Raw genomic sequence first — 26,485 nt, 5'->3', positions numbered from 1 at the left:
GAGATGCGGCAACCAGAACTGGACACAATACTCCAGGTGTGGCCTTTTCATAGATTTGTACAGTGGCATTATAATATTAGCTGTTTTGTTCTGAATACCTTTTCTAATGATCCCAAGCATAGAATTGGCCTTCTTTACTGCCGCCGCACATTGGGTCGACACTTTCATCGACTTGTCCACCACAACCCCAAGCCTCCTGATCTGTCACAGACAGCTCAGAACCCATTAGCCTATATGTGAAGTTTTGATTTTTTGCTCCAAAGTGCATGACTTTACACTTACTTACATTGAAACGCATCTGCCGTTTTGCTGCCTTTTAGCAGTAATCAACACAGTCTTTGTGTACGTCCACAGTATCTTATCCAGTCATTGTGCTGGTGGAATAAAATACTTCATTGCCTTTTGGTAGAACTTGAGTTTAGAGGCTGAACATATGATGCTATCTTATATTGACCATTGATCCATCTAACTCAGTTTTGTCTACACTGCCAGGCGATGTAGGATTTTTGGACAGCTATCTTTCCTAGGCCAAGGATTGAAGTCCCTAGCCCTGGGACTTTCTGTAGGAAACATGTATGCATTACCATTGAATTACGACCCCAAGAGCTGGGGCCATTTTGGTGTTTCCAATTAAGCACTTATTTAATTAGTGTTTAATAAGCACAATTAAACTGCTTATTCCATCTTCTATATTTTGGTAGTGGTGTGTTTGCAGGTTAGTTTCAGTTTCTTAAGACTTCCTTTTCCATTCCCATATTCCCATCTGGTAGTTACTATAAGCATTCAGATTAGTCATTATAACGAACAGTTGTCTGTTGTGCTAGTCTTGAATGTTTTTGGGAAGATGTTTGTACTAGGTGATGGGAATGGTGATTTGATATTTACTTCTGTTAGTAACTCTTTCTCTCGCTCTTCGTTTTTACTGTAAAATGGAGAGTTATATAACATTGCAATAAATAGCTTCACTGTCCTCATTGGAATCAGTAGGCTTGATTGTCCTTTGGCTGGTGTGTCCTCTTTTTTGATGGTTGTGTGAAAGGTGTTACAAAAGGAAAAGTGGGTCTTACTGACTTAATTGTTCCTGATCCCTCAGAAAAGGCAGAATAATATCGCAATAGGTTAAATGCAGAGTAATTGAACTAACAGACCAACTCTCAGTGTTGCTTTAAAAAACCAAAAATAACTGATGTCCCTCTGATAAAATATTGTCAAAAAAATAAGCAGATACTTGGAATTCCAAGACATTATAAGATAAGCACCTTGTAGTGTGGTAATTCAGGTACAAGTGAGCGTCACTTAACAATGGGTATGTGTTCCCTGAACCCCGTCTTTAACCCCATTATTGTTAAATGATGTCACCTGTTTAAAGCCTCCATAACCTAGGGGAGCTATGCTCCCTTTGCCTTTGGAGGCTTTTCTGAGCCCTGCAGAGGCCATGCATGTTCACTTGTGACCCCTGCGGGGCTCAGAATGGCTGGTTTGGCCCCTCCAAAAAGCCACTTCCCTCTGTAACCATAGGGGAACTGTAGAGACGTCTGACAGACTGTCATATATGCCGCCCATCGCTGATCGGAATGTCGCTAAGTGACATTCACCTGCAGTAGTTTCCTTTTTTAAAAAGGGGTTCAGAGGTTCAAGTTTAATCGGTTTGCTACTGAAATAAGACTACAGATAGTAACCTTACCTTTTTTTTTTTGCAATATAATAAGCATAATTATTTTTTGTACTAAACTTCATGTTAATCACCAACTGTCATACTAATACCATACCTTTGTTGTTCATTACTATCTGTCTTTGTTTTCCAGGCTAGAGATCCCCAGCAGGAAGCTACAGAAGAGCTTGCAAATTTAAAGAAGCAGCACGATTTACTGAAGAGGATGTTACAACAGCAGGAACAACTGAAAGCTCTTCAAGGGAGACAAGCAGCTCTACTAGCTCTGCAGCATAAAGCAGAACAAGCTATTGCTGTCATGGATGATTCTGGTATGCTGAAGTTCTATGTACTTAACATAAGTTTTTTCTTCCTCACAATCAAATGGTGGGTTGATTGTATCAGATTTTGTTCTACTTTTGCCATAGTGGCCAGAGGTCTGAGTTGTCCAACAGTCAAACTGTTCACATTTCCTTGGGAGGAATGTTCTCATTTAAGACATCTACCCCAGTGCATGTTAAATGAAATATGGTGTACAGTTGAACAGAAAGCATAACAGCGCTATGTGTTATATGAACAACCTAGCTAAGTAACAGTGACGTGAGAAGCATTTGGATAGCCATAGATGATGAGTATGACGTAGCCTACATTTAAGCTTGTAGTAATCATCAGAAATTTTAAAGATATCTTTAACAAATGTGCAATTTTACTCCTATTGGAAAAGCTGATGTTCTCTAGATCTAGAATAAGAGTGTCTTTTTTTTCTCCCCGCCTTTAGTTGTAACAGAAACCACAGGCAGCATTTCTGGAGTGAGTCTAACATCTGAACTGAATGAAGAATTAAATGACTTAATTCAACGATTTCACAATCAACTTCATGATTCTCAGGTGATCTTTTATACTGTGTACATGATTTTATCAGCAGTTTGCCAATTAGTTTGTAGCAAATGGTTTGATATACTTAAGAAGTATTTTACTTCCTTTCTGAGCATGATAACATTGATCTTTTCCCGTTGCAACCATGTCAGTTTCTTCATTGACATGTGTCATGGAAAAGGGTATAGTTTTATAGTACTCAGTTCCAGCTTATAGGGAGCTCAAGAAGTTCAGTCCTTGTGTTTGAGCAACCTGATCTAAACCTCTCTCAGATGGTTCCTACCATTCAGCATGTCCTTACATTGTAGTCATATGAATGTGGAACCTTAGTTTGCTTCATGTATGTTAGTTTGTGGAAATATAGTATATTCAAAAAAATGGTAAGTGGCAAGGTTTTTTTTCAGGTCCTCTATTAGGTACCTGAAAAAATTCCTTTGAATTACTGTTGTAAACTTAGGGGGGGTTTGGGGTGCTCAGAGTTCTTGGTTCTTGAACCCTAAAGCCCTCAAGGCCCCCCTGTCCAGTAGTACTGCCACCACCCTGTATGTGCCAGTGCCTTAGTTCAGGGACACTGAGACCCTCTAGGCTTAACTCTATCCCTTGCAGGCACTGAGCTCTTTCTCCAGTTAAAACTTCAGTCCTCAAGTTACTAGACCTCAATGAGTGCTTGGTAGCTTGCTGAACGGCTAGGCAGGATTCTGAACCTTTGTCCCCAACAGACAATGAAACAACTTAGTAAAAGAGATTTTAGTTTATTAAGTTCATAAGGTTACATAAGGCAGCAAATGCTAGAGGCATAAACATCTAGGAAACATATCAGCAATAAAATAATAAAGCTAGCTGGCTATCTCTATTAATCCCTATCTCTCACCTGGGTCAGCTTCTCTTGTAGATCTTTTAGCTCCAGGCTACCTGTGAGGCCAGGTGCCCATGGTGGACAATTGGAGCTCACAAGTGTGCAGGATGTTGCACCCAAAAATGCTATTCAAGAAGGAACATGCACAGCCCTTGGGGCACTCATTATTATACTTCTTATGCTAATAGTGCTGAGGTGACTTCGTACCTATTTAGACTGTCGAATCAGAAACTTTTGAGGATAGAACCTTCTTAAAGTTGGCCTGGTTGTTAGCCCCTCATAGTTCTTTACCCCACCCAACTAGAGATCCATAGCTGCATTCCATCACGCTTGATCAGGAGCCTCTCAGTCTACTGAGGTGTTAAACATTCCAATGGGTTGTAATTCTTGTTCTCTGTCCTTTCTGGCCAGCAAAGGAGAGACAACAATCTTTTCGTTTGTTTACTTGATTTTTCTCTGTAAACCGTTGTGAACTTTCAGTTGAAAAGCAGTATATAAATACTGTTGTTAATAATAATAATAATAATAATACTCACATTCTTGCAGCTAGGAACTGCTCACCACTTCTCTGTTACTAACTTCGTTTGGTACAGGCTTCACATGCTAACCTAGGCCTAACATGTACATATTCATGACAATTACTAAGGTGGTTTTCTTAAAATTTAATGTTCAGATGGAAAATGTTGCAGATTAGAAATTGTGATTTCAGATTTTTGTTTGGTTTTCACCACTGCAACTTTAATTTTAAAAGTAAATATGGTTTATTTGCTTCTTTGGAGGAGAAATGAAGTATGGAATGATCCAAGCATATAAAAGCCTTAAGACTCAGCCTATAATTAGCCATTTTTAAACATGAACAAGATTACATTTATTTAACCATAAGTACGGGGAGTAAAACCTATGCGTTTCTTTTCAGGTTCAACCTGTCCCAGATAACAGAAGACAAGCAGAGAGTCTCTCTCTTACCAGAGAGGTTTCTCAAAGCAGAAATTCTTCCATGTCTGAACATTTGTCTGAAGAGAAGGCACAGCTCTTTAGTAAGATGATAGCATTACAGGGTAAAAAGCAAAAAATGGACAAATTGTTAGGGGAACTACATACGCTTCGTGACCAGCATCTTAACAACTCATGTAAGTAGCTTACTACAGATTGGGCATCCCTTATCCAAAGTACTTGGGACCAGAAGTGTTTTGGATTTCAGATCTTTCCATATTTCGGAATACCTGCATATGCATAATGAGAGATCTTGGGGATGGGGCTCAGATCTAAACCAAAATTCATTTGTTTCATATACCCCTTACACAAATAGCCTGAAGGTAATTTTATACAATATTTTAGGTTTTTGTATGAAACAAGGTTTTTGCATGAAACACAGTTTGTGATTTTATTTTTGTGGGCAAAAAGAAAAAAAAATCATGTTGGTGCTCAAAATTCTGTTTTGGAATTCCAGATAAGGGGTACTCAACCCGTATTGGGTGTTGTGAATTGAACTTTTGTCAAATTATTTTTGAGTTATTATGAGTAGCTGATAAAGAACCTCTGTTCTACTGTGCATTCTTGAGAGGAGCTTAGGTAACAAATTGAAGTGTATTAAATTGTATGTGAAAGATGTGTGTGTAAATCAGTTTCTCCTTGGCAGATAAAGGCAAATGAAGAGACTGGGAAGGAATTCAGTTCATTCTGTGTACTGTACTAGCATAAGAAACCCCTGTTCACAGCATCTAAAAATTTGACAAAAAGAGCTATATCAGAGAGGAAATGGTGCAGGGGAGTACAGTTCCAATGTTCGTTCCCCCCTGCCCAATAGTGCTTTCTGACCATACTTTGGAATAAATTTCCTCTGATATGGTTTGGCCTGACTCCTCCATGAGTACAGTGAGGCTTGCCAGGGAGATGAGGGACTAAGGGCAAAGAAAGACAGCAATCTCAGGTTCTTCTCCAGATAGGAGCGAGGAAAAACAAGGTGGACCTTGGACATGTGATACTCCTTGCTTTCTCTGAGGTAAAGAGAACCTTCTCTGAGGCTTGTGGCTTAAAGTTGTCTGGTAATATAACTCTGGGTGTCTTTGTAACTTGCAAATGCTTTTGTTCCTAGATGGATTATTTCATACCTGAGTTTCACAAGGTTTCTGTTAGAGAACTTTATAGTAAATTCACATTGTTCAGATACTTTTATCCAGTGTTTCCAGTCTTCTGTCTTATTTCAGTTTTCCAGTAACCCAAATGACTTAAGATGCTAAGAAGGTGGATGTGGCTAAATTTGTCTCTTGTTTTTCTTTTATACAGTGACATGTTTGGCTCAAAGTGATTATGTAATGATAAAAACAATCCTTCTGTAGTTTAACCTTTGCATCCTTTTTGTAAAACAATATAAAATCTGATCTTCTATTTGCAGTGTTGCCTGTTTCAGGGTCTCCTCAGAGAAGTGTTGGTCAAAGAAGCGCAGCTTCAGTAGCTTCTGCACCTGCAGGGGTAGTAGCAGCTGGCAATGAAGAATCTAACAGCTTAGCATCATCTGTTGTCCATCATCTAGATTCTGTAACCTCTCAGAATGAAAGTGAAGAGGATGACAATCTAAACCCAACAGAAAAGCTTCAGTAATATGTTTTTACATTTTAATTTTGTGTCATTAATTTGTTAAGTGACTTTTTTCAATGGTTGGCATTGGTACTTATCAGAAGCAGCTTTGCCAGTTTAAGACTTGAACACTTCTTATTTTAAAAGTATTCTGTCAAAACATATCACTTTGCATTGAATTATATTCAACTTAATTGCATATTCAAACTGTGATTGCATATAAAAGTAATACGTTATGGTTTATATAACTAGAAGTGAGGCTACCACTTGACAACACAGTGTAAGCCCTTTCAGAGCCCATTTTTAGTATATGATTGAACTCTTGAAGTCAGCTGACTACAAAGTTGAGAGGTGGTATGGTGGTTAAGAGACTGAATTACAAATTGGGAAGCGTCTGGTTCAAATCTTGCCTTTGCCATGAACTCACTTGGAGGCCTTAGGTAAACCACTGTAACTTTTAGTCTCTTTATCTGCAGCATACTGACCAACATTATAGTTATAAGAGTTGCAACAAGATAGGTATTTGAAGCACCATAAACATTCAGACCTGCTTATAAATGCTAAATATTAATGGATTGCTTTCAGAGGAACTATTCAAGTGTTGGGTACAGTATGGTTAGCCTCTATGATGCTATTAAAACCTCTGATTCTGTCTACTTCCCTAGTAATTTATTTAAAATATTTATATTCCACCTATCTCCTCGCTGTTAGAATGTGCCCGCAAACACAGGCACAGAATCCTGTTCCCAGAAGACTCAAAATTTCTTCTTTTTTTTAAAAGAATACTTCGTTATCAAGTCCAATTATATGGTGATAATAATTAGAAGTTCTGGTCTATGCTGGGATATTTTTTGGGGGAGGAAAGGGGTAGTGGTGCAGTTGCACAATGTTTTCTCATGTGGTCTTCAAAACTTCTCAAATTGAAAAATATATTTCATTGAGTTCTAACTAGATACTCAGTGTCTTTTTTCCTGTTCTCTCAGTATCCATTTGGGGAAATGTTGTAATTATCAGTACCTTGTCCCAAACTAATGTTTCCCCAAATAAACTGCCCATCCTGATCATCCCAAAGTTCTTTCCACTGTGTTGGAATCAAGCTGTCAAATCAGTTTTTTTATTTTTTGCAGGAAATTAAATGAAGTTCGGAAGAGACTGAACGAGTTGCGTGAATTAGTACACTACTATGAACAAACATCTGATATGATGACCGATGCTGTGAATGAAAACACTAAAGAAGAAGAAACGGAAGATTCAGAGTGTGATTCAGAGCATGAGAATCCACAGCCTCTTACCAGTATTAGGTTGGTTTGGGCTGCTGTGTGTTAAAAAGCTGCTGGTATAAGTTCTAGGTTATCTAAACACATGCTATTTTGTAGTAAAACTCCACTGTATAACTTTTGACCTTGTCTGGAATTCATAAAGCCTGGTTGGATAGGAGACATGGGGAATGAGTTAATGTGCCTGCTCTTTTCTGTTTTGCAGTTGTGAGTAGGTGGGGGTTACTATGCCTCATAATTCTTTCCTTGGGACCATTATGACTTTCTTTCCTGACTTCCTTAATCAAACTAAATTGAGTTGCCCAATCTCAATGACAAGTGGTTCATGGTTATCTTCCTCCAACTGGGAGAGAAACTCAAATCATTTCTCCTGCTGAATGCCATGTTGGATATGTCTTTTTCTTCTGCTAGTCTTTTTTTCCTTGCATTTCTCTACTATGTTTGGGAATTAGGGTAGGTTTGGGAATGGGGTTTGTAAATGCAGTGTGTTCATTTAAAAAATTCTTTAAAAACGAATCACATGTTTAAGTAATGGGGAAAGTCTGAGATGCTCCTTTTACTTCAATTGTTGTTTGGTACAAATTATATGTGATGATAGTGTAATATAAGCTCTTGTTTGAAGAATTGATTCATTTTGTGTGTTGTGATGTATTTCAAAAAGGAACTTTTGAGCATCATCTCTTGCTTGCTTTCATAAGATTGACTGCATGGGAGAAAGATTTCTTGGTTGTCAAAATAAAGGTGAAGGACAAATAAAGTCTCTTAAAGCATATTGTTTGCTACTCCAACTGTCATGGGTTTAAAAACGCATTTGTTTCGGGAGTTAGCAAAAAGTATAGCTTATAGAGAACTAATGAATTATCATTAAGTAACAATGCTTTGTTTTCCCCTTAGAAATCCACAGGGCATCAGTAGCTGGGTTGAAACAAACTGCAATAGCAACTTGCAATGTGGGACAAATAACAGAAATGGAAGGCACCTTAATACAGCTTGTGAAATAAACAACCGTTCTGCTAATGTAAGGATGCTAAACATGCCCTCAACTTTAGGTACGTCTTAAAATAATCTTAGTGATTTTGCAGAGGTAGAAAAAAAATACCCTGATACGTTAATTACATAGGCCTACAAAATTGAGGGTCAGAAAAGTTTTTCCCGAACTTTGTGGTGGTTTGATATGAATTTGGGGTGCTGATTCCAAAAATGGCATCCGTTTTTCCCTATAACATCTAGTTTAGGAGATACAGTATAGCCTCACTAGTGAATGGTTCAAGCAGCTTCCTCTTGAGGAAGGCATGGTGTAGGCTTCCTCATGAGGAAGCTGCTTGAACCATTCACTAAAGAGGCTATGCCGTGTCTCCAAAACTAGATGTGATAGGGCAAAATGGATGCCATTTTTGGAATCAGTACCCCAAATATACCCAGGAATTGGTGTAGCATTTAAGGAAGCAAAATGTGTGTTGGCCTGTGTTATTTAGGAGTATTTATATGCTGGAGCCTTCTCTGATGGTCTAATTTTCAAGCTTAGCTAAAATGTATGAGTTATGTGTTCAGGGAGAATCTTGGTACAGTCTCAATAACATGAGGTTGATATTTTCAGCATATTTTTTTTAAATTAAATCCCACCTTTACATGGGGTTCAAACTAATTTTATATTTTTCAAACGTGAAATGAATGTGATATAATTCTAAATAAAAGTATCTAGGCGTTTGGAATAGCTTCATGTTAACAGTCGTTTACGTCACTTGTTTTCTTTCAGAATGTCATTATAATAGAGAAGGTGATGGTGTAGACATACTGCATGGTGAAGATGATGATGTTGAAGCAGAAAGAGCTAGTGAGGCTTCCTTATCCAGTCACAGAAGCAGTGTAGCTGATGATGCTCCTGTAGATGTGGAATTTGAGCAGAAGGTTAACAGACTTATAGCAGCAAAGCAGAAACTTAGACAGCTACAAAATCTTGTTGCTATGGTACAGGTATGCTTTTGTTCCTGAAGAACTGTGTTCCATGCCAATGTATTCATGAAAATAGATTATTGAATAGTGTGGTTTGTGCAAATGTGGTTAATGAGTTTCTCATTCCTTGGTTGTTCTAAAAATACAGTTAGAAATTTGTCTCTTATTGCCTGCTGCTTTTACTCGTATTAGTCAAAAATACAATTCCTACAGTCATTTTTAACGTCCCCCCTTTCTATGTCGCACAAATATTTCCCTCTGTTCTGGGGCAGTTTGTGTGATATGACTTTTGGGATGCATTCTATTAGAAGTGTATTAAAAGTAACAAAAAAAATCCGACTAGGCAAGTGCAAGCTTTGGGGCTCTGCCTAAAGTGGTCTTGGTTCTCTGCCATAATCATTTCATTGAAGCTGTAGGAATTTAGTCAGAGTACAGTGGACCCTCCGTATCTGTGGGGAATTGGTTCCATGACTCCCCCCCCCCCAAGTATGCAGAAATCCATGGAGGGCCATGGTCTCAGTGCTGCAATAATTTATCTGGAGTTTGCACAGGCTTCTCAGCCTTCTCTGAAGTCCTCATGAATGCAACTAGAAGCCACTTTTCGTTTGTGTTAGTAGCCTCCTCTATACTTTTTTCATTAAATTTCTCATGTGTGCCTACTAAGCAATGTGTGATGAAGCCTGTTCTAAGTGTGTGACTCTCAGTGTAGCAAGGACAAGCTACTTTGTGGCATTATAATATTTTGTAGATGTTGGGGAGGGGGGACCATTGCTGAAGGAACTCTTGCTGTTTTAGGATGATGATGTAGAGCCAGAAACTGCAGGAAGGGATAATATGGATCAGTTCTTTCTGACTGAAGAAGACAAAGAGCAGCAGCAACCTAACAACATTCGAACCACTACAAATAAGTCACAGAAAGATGTGGGACTGAATGAAAAAGCAAGGTACCATCTTTGTTGGCTTAAAATTAGTGATATAGTAGATTTGTCGTTGGATTTAAGGTGGAATATCTTTTTTCCCCCTTTTGTTTCGCTCATCTTGGAGTCTGTGTGAAAGCTGGGGGCAGAAATAGTCTCCCTACACCCACTGCTCTTCTGGCATGGGTGGTGTTCTTGCTGTCCCTTGTCTTTCTCCATCCCCACGTTACAACTTTACTGTCCTTGCCATGGTGTTCTCCTACTAATGCATGGCACTGTCCGCAGTTTTCTTGCTTGTAAAATCTTCCCAGCATTGGTAGGACCTTCATGGTTGCATGGTCCTGCTTCTGATAAGTAAAATGTTCATGCCAGAAGGGCCACTGGGTGCTGACAGGCCTCTTAGTCATGTCACAAACCTGTTGACCTTAAGGTCTCTCCAGTTTCAAATGCATTTGTTCTAAAAATGAATATATTTCAGATACCCAGTGGACATCCATCCTTCAATGAACGTTCACTTTTATGCATCCATTCCAAATCAGATGGGGAGTCTGTCCAGTACTACTTTGGTATGCTTCCTTGTTAAAAAGTGTTGTTCAAGATGACTGTAATGTGGGATCTATTGTAGGGAGAAATTCTATGAAGCCAAACTTCAGCAGCAACAGAGAGAACTTAAACATCTCCAAGAAGAAAGAAAGAAACTCATAAAGATTCAAGAAAAAATTCAGGTGTTGCAGAAAGCTTGTCCAGACTTTCAAGTAGGTAGAATACGCTTGCAGGGCTCACATGGGAGAGGGAAAGATAAAGCCCATAAAACTGCTTTTGTGTGACCCCATACAGTTGGAAACCTGATAATTCCAGGATTCATTTATAAAGAAAAAGTGTTTAGTCCTTATGATTGCAAAATTAAGTTTTGAACATGCAGCACCCAATGTATTCAAGTCCAGAAATAAGAAAAAGTTGCATTTGACACAGACATTGATTGTTTAAATTTCAAAGAGCTATTCAGGTTTAGTTTTTTGTAAGACCTACAGTAACCACTGGAGAGATTATACGTTAGACTTGGCTTAAAAACCTTTTTTCCTGGCATGCACAGGCTTGCTGAATTGTAAAATTGTTTGTTTAATGCAAAACAAATGTTATTACTTATGCAACTTTGAGTTCTCATTACTTCTCCGTCTCATTGTGATGCCAACATTTAATTTACTCTTAGTTGTCATCGAGCATGGATAATTGTCCAGGAAATACTTCAACACCAGCTGTCAATGAAATCCATACATCAAGCAAGACTGTAGTTCCACCAGAAGAAACAACCACTGTGGATACTGAGGTACTGTGCTAAGAGACTTTCCTCTTAAATTTTAAATAGTCTTCAGTCAACAATGTCAGGAGCCCACATGATTAGACTGATCTCAGAATGAATGGCAGTAACTGTGTTCCGTGTGCCATCTGGTGGGCAGAGGGTGATGGGGGCTTAGTGCATGACTTTGTCTCAGAGCCACCAGCAGCCTCGTGCTGGCACTGCAGAAGTGGCTGTCAGCAAGTTAGTAGATACAGTAAGGAGGAATTCAGAGTTATGAGGAAGAAGGGCCTATTGAGTAAGATGATGTAGTGCAGGGCTTTTCAAACTGGGGTGTCGTAACGCCCCAGCCTTTGAGCCCTGACCTCTGCCCCGTTAAGGGGCGGGGCCAGTGGCGCGATCCCCAAGATCATGCTGCTCAGGGGGCTGCAGGGGCTTGGGTGCACTTACCAGAGCCTCCTACAGCCTCCCAGGGGTGTGGGGAGCCCTGCATGAGCATCTGCAGGCCTCCCCAATGCTTTAGAAGTGAAAGTGAAAGCTTGATCGCTCCACTTTCACTTTTGCAGCTTCGGGGAGCCCTGCCGACAGTCACGTAGGGTTCCCCACACCCCCGGGAGGCTTTAGGTGGCTCTGGTAAGTGCACCCAAGCCCCTGCAGCCCCCTGAGCAGCATGATCCTGGGGATTGCAACACTGTCTTCCCCCCGCCCCCGCTGCCTCCCCCCGCCCCCGCAAGGACTCCCTGAGAGTTTGAAAATCACTGATGTAGTCCCTAAAACGGGTCTACTTTGTAACAGAGTGTAGGAATATAAGCAAGTACAGATGTGTGGTTTTGCCTGTTTTCTAGTCCTGACTCTTTTTACCTCCCTTACTAACATGCTACCTTTCTAATGCCTTTAGTACAGGAAAGGTCTACCTATCTCCCCATGATATAGTTTGTCTCAAAACATTCATAACTTGGATAGTCCTCAGTATGCTTGAAAGGGCATTAATTTGCAGTAAGGTCGTTTGAAAAATACTTTATTTTCTCAATATTTTATTTCAAACAGCTTTGGTCTGAAATGCGTAGGCATGAGATTTTAAGAGAAGAATTACGGCAGAGAAGAAAGCAACTTGAAGCTCTAATGGCTGAGCATCAGAGGAGAAAAGATCTGGTAGACACCACATCTGCTGGGCCGGGATCTGTTAAAAGTGATAGATCAGAGACTGAATGTACTCCTCAACAAAGCAGAACAGAAAAGTAAGAGGATATGAATGGAGTGCCTTTTTCTTCTTGTGGGTCTGGGCAGGGCCTAGGAGGGGGGTAAAGGGGGTAATTTGTGCCCAGGCCCAGGGTCAAAAAGGGGCCCAGGAGCCAAAGGAAGGGGCCCAGAAATTTCCTGGGATCTTACATTTTCCTATCAGACTTGTTACCCACATGGGATGCTGGGGACACTACCACAAGCATGCTACTACAGCTACTGACAAGTCATATATGCTGGGCCAAGCAATGCATACATGACACTTCTTAACACAGTGTCAAATCTGGGAGGAAACTGGCCTGCTACAGTAGATCTTTGGCTTGTGGATCTGCTTAGCATGAAGGAGTGTATAGGAACTCAGGGACACAACTGCAAGACTACAGCTGCAGCAGAAGCAAGTTTTGGTACAAGACAGGACACTTTGCATTCTAGTGTGAGCCTAAATATGATAGATAGAAAATTAAATATGATTTTCTCTATTTAAAAGATTTTAGAGATTTACGAGTGTGTTTGCTTTTTACAGTGAGATATTACTGTATCTCACTGCTGATGCCACAAGGGTGGATAGATCCGGGCTCCAAAGGCTTTTCCAGCTGTCTCCACCCTCCCCCCCGTTCTGCCCTTCCCTGCCCCCATTCTGCTCGCTGTCACTACCCTCTCCCACTCTGTTTCATCCTTCCCCCTTTGCGAAAGGGCTCAAAAGAAACTTTGTACTCCCTGATAAAATTCCTTTCAGAGGCCCTGTGTCTGGGTTTAGTACAATAAATTTTTTACTGCAAATACAGATGTGTCTGCAAAATGGTAATTGATCATTTACAGATGCATCTATAATAAACGAGTTGTTAAAATTGTCTGTGTTATCTCTGGCCATTGCTTTCCTCCTAATAGAGGAAGAAAAGAAAAGGTGCTCACAGAAGCTACCTGCATGGTTTTCAGGAATTTCTCTTGCAATACATGTTTGTAATTGATTCACGTGTGGTACAAAGTTGTAAATTCTGTATGGTTTATTACTTCACTGTTTTGCTACCAGAATTAGTTACTGTTTTTAATATTTCATGCTAGAACAATGGCAACTTGGGGAGGTTCTACTCAGTGTGCACTTGATGAAGATGAGGGTGGTGAAGATGCGTATCTTTCTGATGATCTTGCTCAAGCAGAGGAGGAAGAGGAGGAACAAGAATCTAGTTCCAATGAGTTCTCTACATGTCCCAATAGTGTTGAGCAAAGTGCATATTGCATGAGAGAAGACAAGATGAGGTTAGTTGCATTCATATCCAACCATATTTAAGTTGGGATAAATAGTTCTCTTTTAAAAAAAACAACAATTTTCCATTTGCTGCTCATTTTAACTGTTCATAATGATGTAATCTTTGCATTGTAGTGTTTTCTCTGAGAGATGAATTAAGATTTCTTGGAACAATAAAGTTTATAAACTATAAAGTTATAAAGTTCTGCTGTCGTCTCTAGCAAAAGCCAAAGACAAATTCTATGATGACCTGGCCACCACTATCAAGAAGATCCCTGTAAAAGAGCCATTGTTCATCCTAGGCGATTTCATTGCTAGAGTTGGTGCTGATAATAGTTCATGGCCCACTTGCTTAGGTCAGGTTGGCACTGGGAGGATGAACGAAAATGGCCAACGCCTGCTAGAGTTTTGCTGTCATCACGGTCTCTGTGTCAGCAACACGTTCTTCAACACAAAGCCCCAACATAGTGTCTCTTGGAGACACCCAAGATCAAAGCACTGGCACCAGCTCGACCTGATCCTCATCAGATGCTCCAGCCTTCCCAGCATCAAGATCACATGCAGTTATCAGGGTGCTGCCTGCGACACTGACCACTCCCTGGTGTGCAGCAGAGTGAAACTGCAAACAAAGCGACTGTATCACAAGAAAAAGGAAGGAAGACCTCACATTGATACCAGCAAGACCCGGGATCAGAGAAAAGTGGAGGAATTTGCACGAGTGCTTGAGGAATCTCTTCCAGGCCCGGCCGACGCAAATGCATCCAACAGATGGGAACATTTCAAGAATGCCGTTTACAACACCGCCTTGTCCATATTTGGCAAGAAGACCAACAAGACGGCAGACTGGTTTGAAGCCCACTCTGAGGAGTTGACACCAGTCACTGAGGAAAAGAGGAGAGCTCAAGCAGCACACAAGGCCTGTCCCAGTGAGCGCAACCTGCAGGTCCTCCGAGCTGCTCGCAGCAAAGTCCAGCAGACTGCCAGGAGATGTGCTAACGACTACTGGCTCCAGCTCTGTTCCCAGATACAGATAGCAGCTGACATGGGCAACATCAAGGGGATGTATGACTGTATCAAGCAGGCCCTAGGTCCAACACAGAAGAAAATTGCCCCTCTGAAGTCTGCCACAGGCGAGGTCATCCAGGATCAGGCGCAGCAGGTGGAACGCTGGGTGCAGCACTACTCTGAGCTATATTCCAGAGAAAATGTAGTCACCGAAGAAGCACTGAACAACATTGAGTGTCTTCCTGTGCTGGAGGGGCTTGACAGTGAACCAACCCTAGAAGAACTTCACATGGCCCTGGACTCCCTTGCCTTTGGCAAGGCACCTGGAAAAGACAGCATCCCTGCTGAAGTCCTAAAATGCTGCGAAGAGATCATCGTCACTGAACTGCATGAAATCCTCTGTCTTTGCTGGAGAGAAGGTGAAGTACCTCAAGACATGAGGGATGCAAACATCATCATGCTGTACAAGAACAAAGGCGACAGGGGTGACTGCAACAACTACTGTGGCATCTCTCTCCTTAGCGTTGTAGGAAAGCTGTTTGCCCGAGTTGCACTAAAGAACATAAGAACATAAGAACAGCCCCACTGGATCAGGCCATAGGCCCATCTAGTCCAGCTTCCTGTATCTCACAGCGGCCCACCAAATGCCCCAGGGAGCACCAGATAACAAGAGACCTCATCCTGGTGCTCTCCCCTACATCTGGCATTCTGACTTAACCCATTCCTAAAATCAGGAGGTTGCGCATACACATCATGGCTTGTACCCCATAATGGATTTTTCCTCCAGAAACTCGTCCAATCCCCTTTTAAAGGCGTCTAGGCTAGACGCCAGCACCACATCCTGTGGCAAGGAGTTCCACAGACCGACCACGCGCTGAGTAAAGAAATATTTTCTTTTGTCGGTCCTAACCCGCCCAACACTCAATTTTAGTGGATGTCCCCTGGTTCTGGTATTATGTGAGAGTGTAAAGAGCATCTCCCTATCCACTCTGTCCACCCCCTGCATAATTTTGTATGTCTCAATCATGTCCCCCCTCAAGCGTCTCTTTTCTAGGCTGAAGAGGCCCAAACGCCGTAGCCTTTCCTCATAAGGAAGGTGCCCCAGCCCCGTAATCATCTTAGTCGCTCTCTTTTGCACCTTTTCCATTTCCACTATGTCTTTTTTGAGATGCGGCGACCAGAACTGGACACAATACTCCAGGTGTGGCCTTACCATCGATTTGTACAACGGCATTATAATACTAACCGTTTTGTTCTCAATACCCTTCCTAATGATCCCAAGCATAGAATTGGCCTTCTTCACTGCCGCCGCACATTGGGTCGACACTTTCATCGACCTGTCCACCACCACCCCAAGATCTCTCTCCTGATCTGTCACAGACAGCTCAGACCCCATCAGCCTATATCTAAAGTTTTGATTTTTTGCCCCAATGTGCATGACTTTACACTTACTGACATTGAAGCGCATCTGCCATTTTGCTGCCCATTCTGCCAGTCTGGAGAGATCCTTCTGGAGCTCCTCACAATCACTTCTGGTCTTTACCACTCGGAAAAGTTTGGTGTCGTCTGCAAACTTTGCCACTTCACTGCTCAACCCTGTCTCCAGGTCATTTATGAAGAGGTTGAAAAGCACCTCCAGGTGAAAAGGGGCTCCAGGTACTTGCTGAGAGCGTTTATCCAGAATCGCAGCGTGGATTCCAAGCCAACAAGTCCACCACTGATATAGTATTCTCCCTTAGACAACTGCAGGAGAAATGCAGGGAACAATGACAGCCACTCTTTATAGCCTTCATAGATCTCACGAAGGCTTTCGACCTGGTCAGCAGGGACGGCCTCTTCAAGATTCTCCCCAAGATCGGATGTCCACCCAGGCTCCTCAGCATCATCAGATCTTTCCACAAGGACATGAAGGGCACTGTTGTCTTCGATGGCTCCACATCAGACCCCTTTGACATCCGAAGCGGCGTGAAGCAGGGCTGTGTTCTTGCAACAACCTTGTTTGGGATTTTCTTCACTGTCCTGTTGAAGCAGGCCTTTGGAACTGCAACAGAAGGCATCTATCTCCGGACCAGATCAGATGGAAAGCTCTTCAACCTCTCCAGACTGAGAGCAAAGTCCAAAGTCCAGCTGAAATGTCTGCGTGACTTCCTCTTTGCTGATGATGCAGCTGTCACTACCCACTCTGCCAAAGATCTCCAGCAGCTCATGGATCGTTTTAGCAAGGCCTGCCTAGATTTTGGACTGACGATCAGCCTTAAGAAAACACAGGTCATGGTTCAGGATGTGGACTCACCTCCCTGCATTACAATCTCTGCGCACGAACTGGAGGTTGTCCATGACTTTGTGTACCTTGGCTCAACGATCTCCGACACTCTTTCTCTCGATACCGAGCTAAGCAAGCGCGTCGGTAAAGCAGCTACCATGTTTTCCAGACTCACAAAGAAAGTCTGGTCCAACAAGAAGCTGACATAACATACCAAGATCCAGGTCTACAGAGCTTGCGTCCTGTGTACACTTCTGTACTGCAGCGAGTCATGGACTCTTCACTCACAACAGGAGAGGAAACTGAATGCTTTCCACATGCGCTGCCTCCGACGCATCCTCGGCATCACCTGGCAGGACAAAGTTCCAAACAGCACAGTCCTGGAACGAGCTGGAATCCCTAGCATGTATGCACTGCTGAAACAGAGACGCCTGCGTTGGCTCGATCATGTTGTGAGAATGGACGATGGCCGGATCCCAAAGGATCTCCTCTATGGAGAACTCGTGCAAGGAAAGCGCCCTACAGGTAGACCACAGCTGCGATACAAGGACATCTGCAAGAGGGATCTGAAGGCCTTAGGAGTGGACCTCAACAAGTGGGAAACCCTGGCCTCTGAGCGGCCAGCTTGGAGGCAGGCTGTGCAGCATGGCCTTTCCCAGTTTGAAGAGACGCTTGGCCAACAGTCTGAGGCAAAGAGGCAAAGAAGGAAGGCCCATAGCCAGGGAGACAGACCAGGGACAGACTGCACTTACTCCCAGTGTGGAAGGGATTGTCACTCCCGAATTGGCCTTTTCAGTCACACTAGACACTGTTCCAGAACCATCATTCAGAGCGCGATACCATATTCTTTCGAGACTGAAGGTTGCCAACATCAACAAAGTTTATGTATGTGGTTCTAGCTTATTCTCCCCAGTCATCCATTGGTTTACAATTCTTCTATGCAGTTTTGCTGCAGCTTCATTTCTAAGCTCAGTTGAACAACATTTAATTGACTGTTCATCATGTAATAGAATGCTCTATGTGTGATAGTGGTACAGACATGCCTTCTTCCCTCCACAATGCAGATACGTGCTTGATACAGGTGCTCTACCACAATGCCTGTTGTTTATGTATTCAGTCATTCATTTTAACTTTTATGCTATCTTTAACCCCTGCAATGGGACGCCCAAGGTGGCTTACAAAATATTACACTATAAATAAAACAGTATTAGCAGCGTGATAAAAATTAAGATAATAAAAGAGCACAATAATATGCAATCCAGGATATAGATTAAGCCAGTTATGGAAACAGTTGTCAAAGGCAGTAGCGTAAGAACCTGCCAATAAAAATGGTAATCAAGAAACTGGTTCTGGCTAGTTTTGTATATCTCTGAACTATATTCTTCTAGACTAGTTTCCTTAGCATTATAATCAGATCGTTGCTTTGTGCAGTGCTTGATATTGTGAGCAAAGTTTTTGAAGTGTATAATCCTTTTTGTACAACATTCACTCTTCCCAGCCGGAAGAATCCTCGTCCTCTTTCAACAGATGGAAATTACCGTCCTCTGGCTAAATCAAGGCAACAACAGAATATCAGCATGCGTAGACAAGAGAACCATTGCTGGATGTCTGATCTTTCTTATGTAGAAGAGAAAGAACAATGGCAGGAGCAAATCAAGCAACTGAAGAAACAGCTTGAATTCAGTGTCAATATTTGTCAGACTCTAATGCAGGATCAACAGGTAATTTGTAAAAGATTTTTTAAAATTTATCTGTTCTGTATTTATTCCATTCTTAGTGCACAAATTTGGTTTGACTTGAATGCTGAGTGAAGGGCAGAGTGAAGATTAGAGCAGTGTTTCTCAAACTGTGGGTTGGGACCCACTAGGTGGGTCATGAACCAATTTCAGGTGACTCCCCATTCATTTCAATATTTTATTTTTAATATATTAGACTTGATGCTCCCATGGTATGTGACTGCATTTGGGGAAATATTACAGCTCTGTACTTTTAACAGGATATGCTTTTAACAATGATAGTAAATGGAACTTGCTCCTGGGTAAGTGTGGGTAGGATTGCAGCCTTGGGTTGCTTGATGATGTCACTTCTGGTGGTTCCTGACAGATTCTCATTCTTAAAAGTGGGTCTTGGTGCTGAAAGTTTGAAAATTAGAGGTTAGAGGTTTTGGATTAGAGGTTTTGGAGGCTGTCGTTATTTGAGCTTGCTTCTCTTGAGGATATCAACTGGCTATTTGGCCTTGTGAAGTTCACCACATGTAATTTTTCTGGCTTCTTTCTCTGCCAGGTGTCTATAACCTGGGATGATGGCAGCGGATACAATCTACCAAGGTGTTTACCCATTCAGCTGCTTGTCTAGTAAAGGGAAATTAGGAAGCAGGAAGAGTATGAGTATGTTCTCGAAAAAGAGAACCTCTGTGATTGAAAAAATCCCCTTTGAGAGATTTATATATATATATAATATAACAAGTATTTATATACCGCCTTTCTTGGTCTTTATTCAAGACTTTATTCAAGGCGGTTTACATAGGCAGGCTTAATTAAATCCCTTATTAAATAGGGATTTTTACAATTTCAAAGAAGGTTCTTTCTTTCAAGAACGACTACATTCAAGGTGTTTCATTCTGATCTGGCTTCACGTTCTGGCCTCCATCCTCCCACGCTCAGAGCAGATGGAATTGCTCGGCTTCAGCTTGTCAGCTGCTCCAAGGTCGCACGGTGCCGGTGGCCTCGAACTGGCGACCTTGTGGATGTTATCTTCCTTGAATACAGTCAGAGGAGTAATCCCATGACCAGAAAGGCGGTATATAAATACCAGTTGTTGTTGTTGATGTGCTCACCACTAGGTGCTACACCCCGTGTCAGCCTGCCTTCTCTTGGGATTTTCCTTCCCTGAAGCCTCCTTTCTTGGAAGTTTAACCTCCAGTGTAATTTTGAGCTAATATTGCTGTAGTAACTCTATTGAATGTTCTTTGACTGAAGGAACTCCTTAGATCTTTCAGATGTCTTTGACTCAGAGGATCATAGGATATTGTTGCAGTGTTGTAAATCTCAGTTGGAGGTACAACTGTCCTCATTCTTGGCCCCATGATCTTGCTAGGATTGTCCATATTGCTAAGATTGATTTAGAGTGCTCTTCTTAGGGCTTCTTTTGAAGATTGTTGGCAAGCTTTAGTTTAATTTTGCTTTATACTTTTCAAGCATATGGATAAGTAAATAACTTTTTCCTCCTGCAGACCCTCTCTTGTCTATTGCAAACTTTGCTAACAGGCCCTTACAGCATGATGCCCAGCAATGTTGCTTCGCCACAGGTGCATCTCATAATGCATCAGTTAAACCAGTGCTATACGCAGTTGACCTGGCAACAAAATAATGTTCAAAGGTATTTATTTTCGTTTTATTTCCTGCCTTTTATTTAAAAAAATACTGATCAGATTATGACAATAATAACATGGAAGTGTTCTTATATTAAAAGTATAGAAAAGAATCCTTGTCCCCATAGACTACTTTGTGTGCATCCTGAGGAAGTACCTTGGAAGCACAGTGCAAGCTAAGAAACACACCAGGTGTGTTTTCTAATACTAAAAAAGGCCAATGTTTGTATATCTGTTGTAGGAATATTAAAGGTCTGACTTGTTTTTTTCCTGCTTCTCTTTTGGAACTTAGACTTATTTAGAACTCCGTTTATAGTTTATCCCTTCCTAAGATAGACTTGAGAATTGAGATTTGAAAAAAAAAAAATTACAGCCTGTTAGCAAAACGTATTTTTAAAATTATGGCATACTTGTGACTTTCTTCATTAGTTAAAACATATTTGAAGGAATATTTGCTTGAAGCAACATTTATACTTCTCCATTGTACTTTCACAGGTTAAAGCAAATGTTAAATGATATGTTGCAACAGCAGGAACAGCAGAAGGCAAGAACACCCAAAAAGGAAAAGTGTAGCAGGGCACCACCACCTCCATCCCCAACTATGTTCTGTCCCTTCAGCTTTCCCTCTCAGACAATGAACCTGTTCAACATGCCTGGGTTCACAAATCTCCCTTCTTTCCCACCTGGTAGGAATTTTGAGACAAAATTACTAACTTCTGATCCTCATGGAATTTTGCTTCTCTGGCACCAATAACTTGTAGAAAGCAGCGTTTCTCATTATCATGCATGTTCCTTGGAAGAAAATCTACCACCAGTTCTTTTAATCTGTTCACTTGATTATAGCTCTTGGACCCTCCTTGACTTTGTGCTCTGCAGCAGACCATCCTCTATCATGTTTGTTTGGCTAAACTTTTACATCCTCATTGTCCTAATTTAACACTTTTTTACAAAGCTGTTAGGAGCAATATGGAAAATGGTGCTGATTTGAATAAGTTTCAGTGTATACAGTAGATTGGGTATAGTCTGTGTCTGTGGCTTATATCCAAAAAGTGCCAAATGGGAGACAGTTTTTGTAAGTGAATTTCCCTGCCACTTGCTCAACACAGCAGCTTTCTGTGTATCCCAAAAATCTCCAGAGATTTGAGGGCTTGAGGAACCCCTAGGAGGGCACAGAGCACTGCAGAATTAGGGGATATTATGTTTTCTGCTCATAGAAACTGCGTGTCACGACGCTGGGATGTTGTGAGGCACTCCCCAGGGTGCCAGCAGCGAGCTGGCAGCAAGGGCACTGAAAAGGTCTTTAAGAGGGCTCCAACCGGCCTTCTGAAGCAGGGGAATGTTGCACGTGATTTCCCCATGCTTCAGAAGGGTGGTCAGATCCTTCTCAATTACATTTTTAGCATTCCGCCAGTCCCTGGAAGTGATTGGTGATGTCATCACCAGTCACTTCTAGGAGTCATGCACATAGAGTTGCTGTCAGCTATGGCAGAGCTTCCGAAACTGGGATATCACAGTGCCCCAACCAGGGAAGCCCAGTTGCTGCCACCTTAAGGGGTGGGGTGATGTTGACAGTGGCTTCTGGGATTGTGCTGGCACTTGGGGGGAGTGGGAGAGAAGAGCTTTTCTTTTTGTTTTTGGCCAAAAACCAGAAGTGGGTTGAAATTGCAATCTGTAGTGCTTCTGAAGCGCAGGGAGGCATGCAGAGGGGTCTGTGGGCTCCCCAAATCCTCTAGTCTAGAGGGCAAGAGCACCCCTGGTAAATGTAAAAAAAGTCCTTTTTTCTCCAGCACCAGCACAGTTGCAGAAATGCTGGTGCCTTTCCCCTCCCCTGCAAATACATATGAGGTCCCAAACTCTTCCAGAGACTTTGGGAACTCTGTGAACCTCTGGGCTGTGGGATAGAAGAGATGCAGTCAGTAACCATCATTATGTTAAATACAGTTACAAGTACAGTGGATAGAGCCCTTTATCTTACTGTCCTGAGTTAATTAAATTCAGGAGCAGCTTTCCCTCTAAGGGGTTGTGCCGGTGCATGGACCCATTCAGCAAACTTCCAAGGACCCATCTGCAAACTTCCAGATTGCCAGGCTCCACACTGGGAGGTGCACGGGTACGTACCTTAGAGGGAACGCAGCTCAGGAGTAGTTTTCAGTTAAAAATTTAATGCGTCTGTCTCTGTTCTGACATTATTTCTTTTCTTAGGTTTCAATTTTGGTCCAATGTTTCCATCCAGTTTGAGGGATTTTCCACACGGTTATGCTGCTCAAAACAGTGAGCATCAGCAGCCACCCCTAGAGCATAACACTCCTGGAAAAAATGAGTATATGGCATTTCCAAAGCCTTTTGAAAGCAATTCCACTGCTGGAGCAGAGAAGTTAAGGTACTTAAACTTAAATTGAGTTTATGAACAGCATCACTTAAGAACCCAAATTAGGAATTATGAGAATTAAGAAGAATTTTGCATCTTATATAAAATGAAAAATCATACATATTTGTATTTTGGTTTACTGCTGTCTATGACATAGGCTGTAACTCATAATAAAAAGGCCCTCCCAAAGTAGTGTAGGATTTGAGAATTTTGTTCCTTGTATATGTAAGCAGTTGCCTTACTTGGAGACCTAGATTTGGTTTTGTTTGAGTCCAAATGTGACTACATTTCTGGTTCAGGTCTGATTCAAGCCAATAAAAGTTCAGGATGCCTCCAGAACTGATTAATTTCTGGATTGCATTGGGAAAGATAATGGTGTACAGTGTGGCACAGGGGGCTGTGGTTTAGGAACGAATTGGCATAAATCAGCAACTCTTCCCCACCCCCAAAAAGAATAGGAGCTGAAATGCCTTGTGCACAGGAAACTGGATCATTGGCAATGAGTTAAAAGTACTATGATGTTGTTCAGATGAAACAATTATGAAAGAATTTGATTATTTAATAGTGTTCTTAATTGATAGTTTGTAATTAGTTTTTTTAAACTCCCTTCTTGCGCTTGGAAAAATGCATTATGCATTTATGTTCATTTCTCATTTGCCTTTTTATCTCTTGACTAATCATGTTACTTCTGAAATATTAATATATATTTGATATTTATTTTGGCTGTTGGCTATCAGGAACGATAAAGAGTAATTTATAGCTGATACAGGCATAATGTAATGCTGTGCAAATGTATGCTGCCTTTCCCCAGTTCTCTCCTCATGCAAACAGATCTCTCCCCCATGCCTCAAATTTCACTATGTCTGTGTTGCATCTGATCAGTGTTAAGCATGGTTAGCACAAGTTCAAAGGCACTGTGATTCTAGCTTTTGGAATCCAAGGTTTCTGCTAGTTGTGATTAATACTGGATCAGACATAATGCCAAAATATAGTAAAGGGGGTGTGGCGTGAGGAGTTAAAACTTTGTAACTAAGGTTAATAGGACAGACATGCTAGGACTTGGCTGTCTTGCAATATACTCCTTTTCTTAGAAGGACTTCTAAGCCTGACTAATGGTTCTGTAACATTTTGAATCTTTCCTTTGTGTTAAGAGGTCAGAGGCAACCTGAAGAGGAAATGGAAAACAGTAGGTCATCTTGGTTAAAGGAACGTCAGGAGGAAGAAAGAGAGAGACCATTGTTCCTGAAGACTGGACTTCCAGTACAGATACAAAATGCAGCCTGTAGTAATCACAGAAATCAGCCTGACATTAGCAGGAGAAGAGAGTTCGATGAAGAATCTCTAGAGAGCTTTAGTAGTATGCCAGATCCAGTGGATCCAACAACTGTGACAAAAACATTTAAACCTAGAAAAGCATCAGCGCGGGCCAATCTGGCTTCCAAAGACAAAACACCAAAATCCAAGAATAAGAGGAGGAGTACTTCCCAATTTAAAAACTGGACCAAAACTAATGGTAGGCCCATATTGAACAACGTGATTTTGGATTGCTTTAGGATTGTGCCAATATCTGCTGTTGGAGTGGGAAGGAGGGATAGAAATGTGGTGAATGTCACACCAGTCCTCAGCTGGGGGGCTCTACACCACTTGGCAAGGCTGCCCAACCCAACAGAGATGGTTTTCTCTTTTTTGCCTGCCTTGTTCACAGATTTCTTGATACTTCCTTTTCTGCTCAATGCTGGTTCACATTGCATCTGTTAATCACATCTGAATTCTGTCATTTGGTATTCTTTTCCTCCCACTGTGCATATACACTTGGAATTCGCTACTTCACATTTCTTATCTGAAATGGAGTAACAGGGAATGATGTATCAAAATTTAATAGATGGCACAACAGGGGCTGTTGCAAAAGGACTCTTAGCAACCCAGTGTTCTGAATAACCACTTGGGGAAAACAAACTTTTCATATTATTTTCATCTTATAGTACAACATGTTGTGGAATGTCTTCCACTAATAGAACTGAAACAGAAGTCTCTTTATGCATACAGTAACTTTGTACAACATTCTTCTATTTGCACAAGAGTATTTCTGCTAGTGGAAGATATCTCTGGATGCTTCCCAATGTGTTGTGAAATTAACTCTTTTGTTACAAGATTTTGCAAGGAGCTGACTAGATATTTATGTAGATCAGTAAGATTAATTACCTTTTAACATACCTTGGTTCCTTTTTTGTAACACAAATAAGTTGATAAGAACATGAATTTCTGCACATTTCAAATGCACATTTATGAAATGAAAAGCTTAATTTTGCTATATACTATAATCACACTTAAAGTTGTGAACAAGGAATCACATATGTATATGTATACATATCACAAATGTATAAGGAATCACATATGTATATGTATCCCAGGTTCCCTTGTATATGCAGCCCAATTAAAATCTGAGCCAATTAAAATCTGAGCTAACTGGCTTTAGACCAGTGATTTTCAACATTTTTCATCTCATGGCACACTGGCAAGACACTAAAATGGTCAAGGCACACCATCTGTTTTTTGACCATTGACAAGGCACACTGTAACTGTCAGTGGAGGGCTCACATCCCCCAATGGCCCTATTAATAAATGACCCTCTCCCAAATTCCTGTGGCACACCTGAGGACCATTTGCGGCACACCAGTGTGCCACGGCACAGTGGTTGAAAATGGCTGCTTTAGACCCTTCTTTATAGTGCATAGCATAGGCATAGCCATGAAAAAATATACAGCAGTTCTAAATGCATACCAAAGTGCAATTGACATCAGTAGGACTTATTAGAGATGGAACTTATATGAATGAATGAAGGTCTTGCAGTAGCTCAAGGCTTATAAAAGACCTTGCACAAAGCAAGGCCAGCCTTTCCTTCACTGCCACAGCTGCATCTCAGACATGAAATAGCAAGTAGTGGAGGGAGCCCTCGTCCCACAGCTTAGGTGAGAGGTTGAACTGTTGTCCTCATGCTGAGAGCAGTTGTGTTGGGCCAGCACGGGCTCCAGCAAGTCTCCAGAGGGCCAGAAGCTCTTTGGAGACTGGGGGCTCCCCGAGGGCCACAAATGGCCCTCGGGTCAAGGTTTGGGCACCCCTGCTCTAATCTAATATTCTGTTAGGAGTTTTTGCTAAGCCATTTCTGCCCAACGTCGCATATATGTACTCACGGGCTGGGCAGAAATGGGTTAATTAGAAGTTGCTAGGAGTTTCACAAGTATGGAGAGCCAGGTTGGGGATTTGAACCTAAATCTTTCAGGTCAACACCACAATCACTACACCAATCAGCCACAAAGCTTCCTGGGTGAATTTGGTCCAGTCATCCTAACCTAGCTCACAGGGTTGTTGTGAAGACCAAAAGGAGGGAAGGAACCATGTACACCATCCCAAGCTCATTGGAGGAAGGGTGGTATAAAAAAATTTGGAAGGAAAAAATTAGCGCATGAAGTTTGTAGCCTTCTCCTATTTTGTCACCAGTATGTAATGAAGCAATATATGTCTGAATATAGAGAGGTATGCTTGTTAGCTGTTATGGTTAATAGTCATATTAACCTGTCTTGTCCTCCCAT

At 41.5% G+C, this 26,485-nt stretch overlaps 1 protein-coding gene across 7 annotated transcripts in view; it reads left to right on the top strand.

Moving 5' to 3' along the window:
• The window catches only part of PCM1 (pericentriolar material 1), a 62,779-nt gene that overhangs the window by 12,402 nt on the left and 23,892 nt on the right, over nt 1–26,485 (top strand). For 6 of the 7 annotated variants that reach the window (XM_066632964.1, XM_066632963.1, XM_066632961.1 and 3 more), the window contains 17 exons: nt 1,806–1,983; nt 2,430–2,539; nt 4,300–4,513; nt 5,779–5,980; nt 7,088–7,261; nt 8,132–8,286; nt 8,994–9,211; nt 9,986–10,134; nt 10,733–10,862; nt 11,318–11,434; nt 12,452–12,642; nt 13,706–13,900; nt 18,656–18,878; nt 20,390–20,535; nt 21,023–21,213; nt 22,730–22,907; nt 24,047–24,408. In XM_066632964.1, the coding sequence (XP_066489061.1) occupies nt 1,806–1,983; nt 2,430–2,539; nt 4,300–4,513; nt 5,779–5,980; nt 7,088–7,261; nt 8,132–8,286; nt 8,994–9,211; nt 9,986–10,134; nt 10,733–10,862; nt 11,318–11,434; nt 12,452–12,642; nt 13,706–13,900; nt 18,656–18,878; nt 20,390–20,535; nt 21,023–21,213; nt 22,730–22,907; nt 24,047–24,408 (3,133 nt within the window). Of the gene's footprint in view, nt 1–1,805; nt 1,984–2,429; nt 2,540–4,299; nt 4,514–5,778; nt 5,981–7,087; nt 7,262–8,131; nt 8,287–8,993; nt 9,212–9,985; nt 10,135–10,585; nt 10,674–10,732; nt 10,863–11,317; nt 11,435–12,451; nt 12,643–13,705; nt 13,901–18,655; nt 18,879–20,389; nt 20,536–21,022; nt 21,214–22,729; nt 22,908–24,046; nt 24,409–26,485 lie in introns of all 7 variants that reach the window. The other variant, XM_066632962.1, reaches the window with a different exon arrangement.

This window comes from Tiliqua scincoides, chromosome 6, assembly GCF_035046505.1.
Source record: "Tiliqua scincoides isolate rTilSci1 chromosome 6, rTilSci1.hap2, whole genome shotgun sequence".
Classification (NCBI taxonomy): Eukaryota; Metazoa; Chordata; class Lepidosauria; order Squamata; family Scincidae; genus Tiliqua; species Tiliqua scincoides.
Note: the sequence above shows the minus strand (reverse complement) of the source record. Positions and strands in the feature narration are given on the sequence as shown.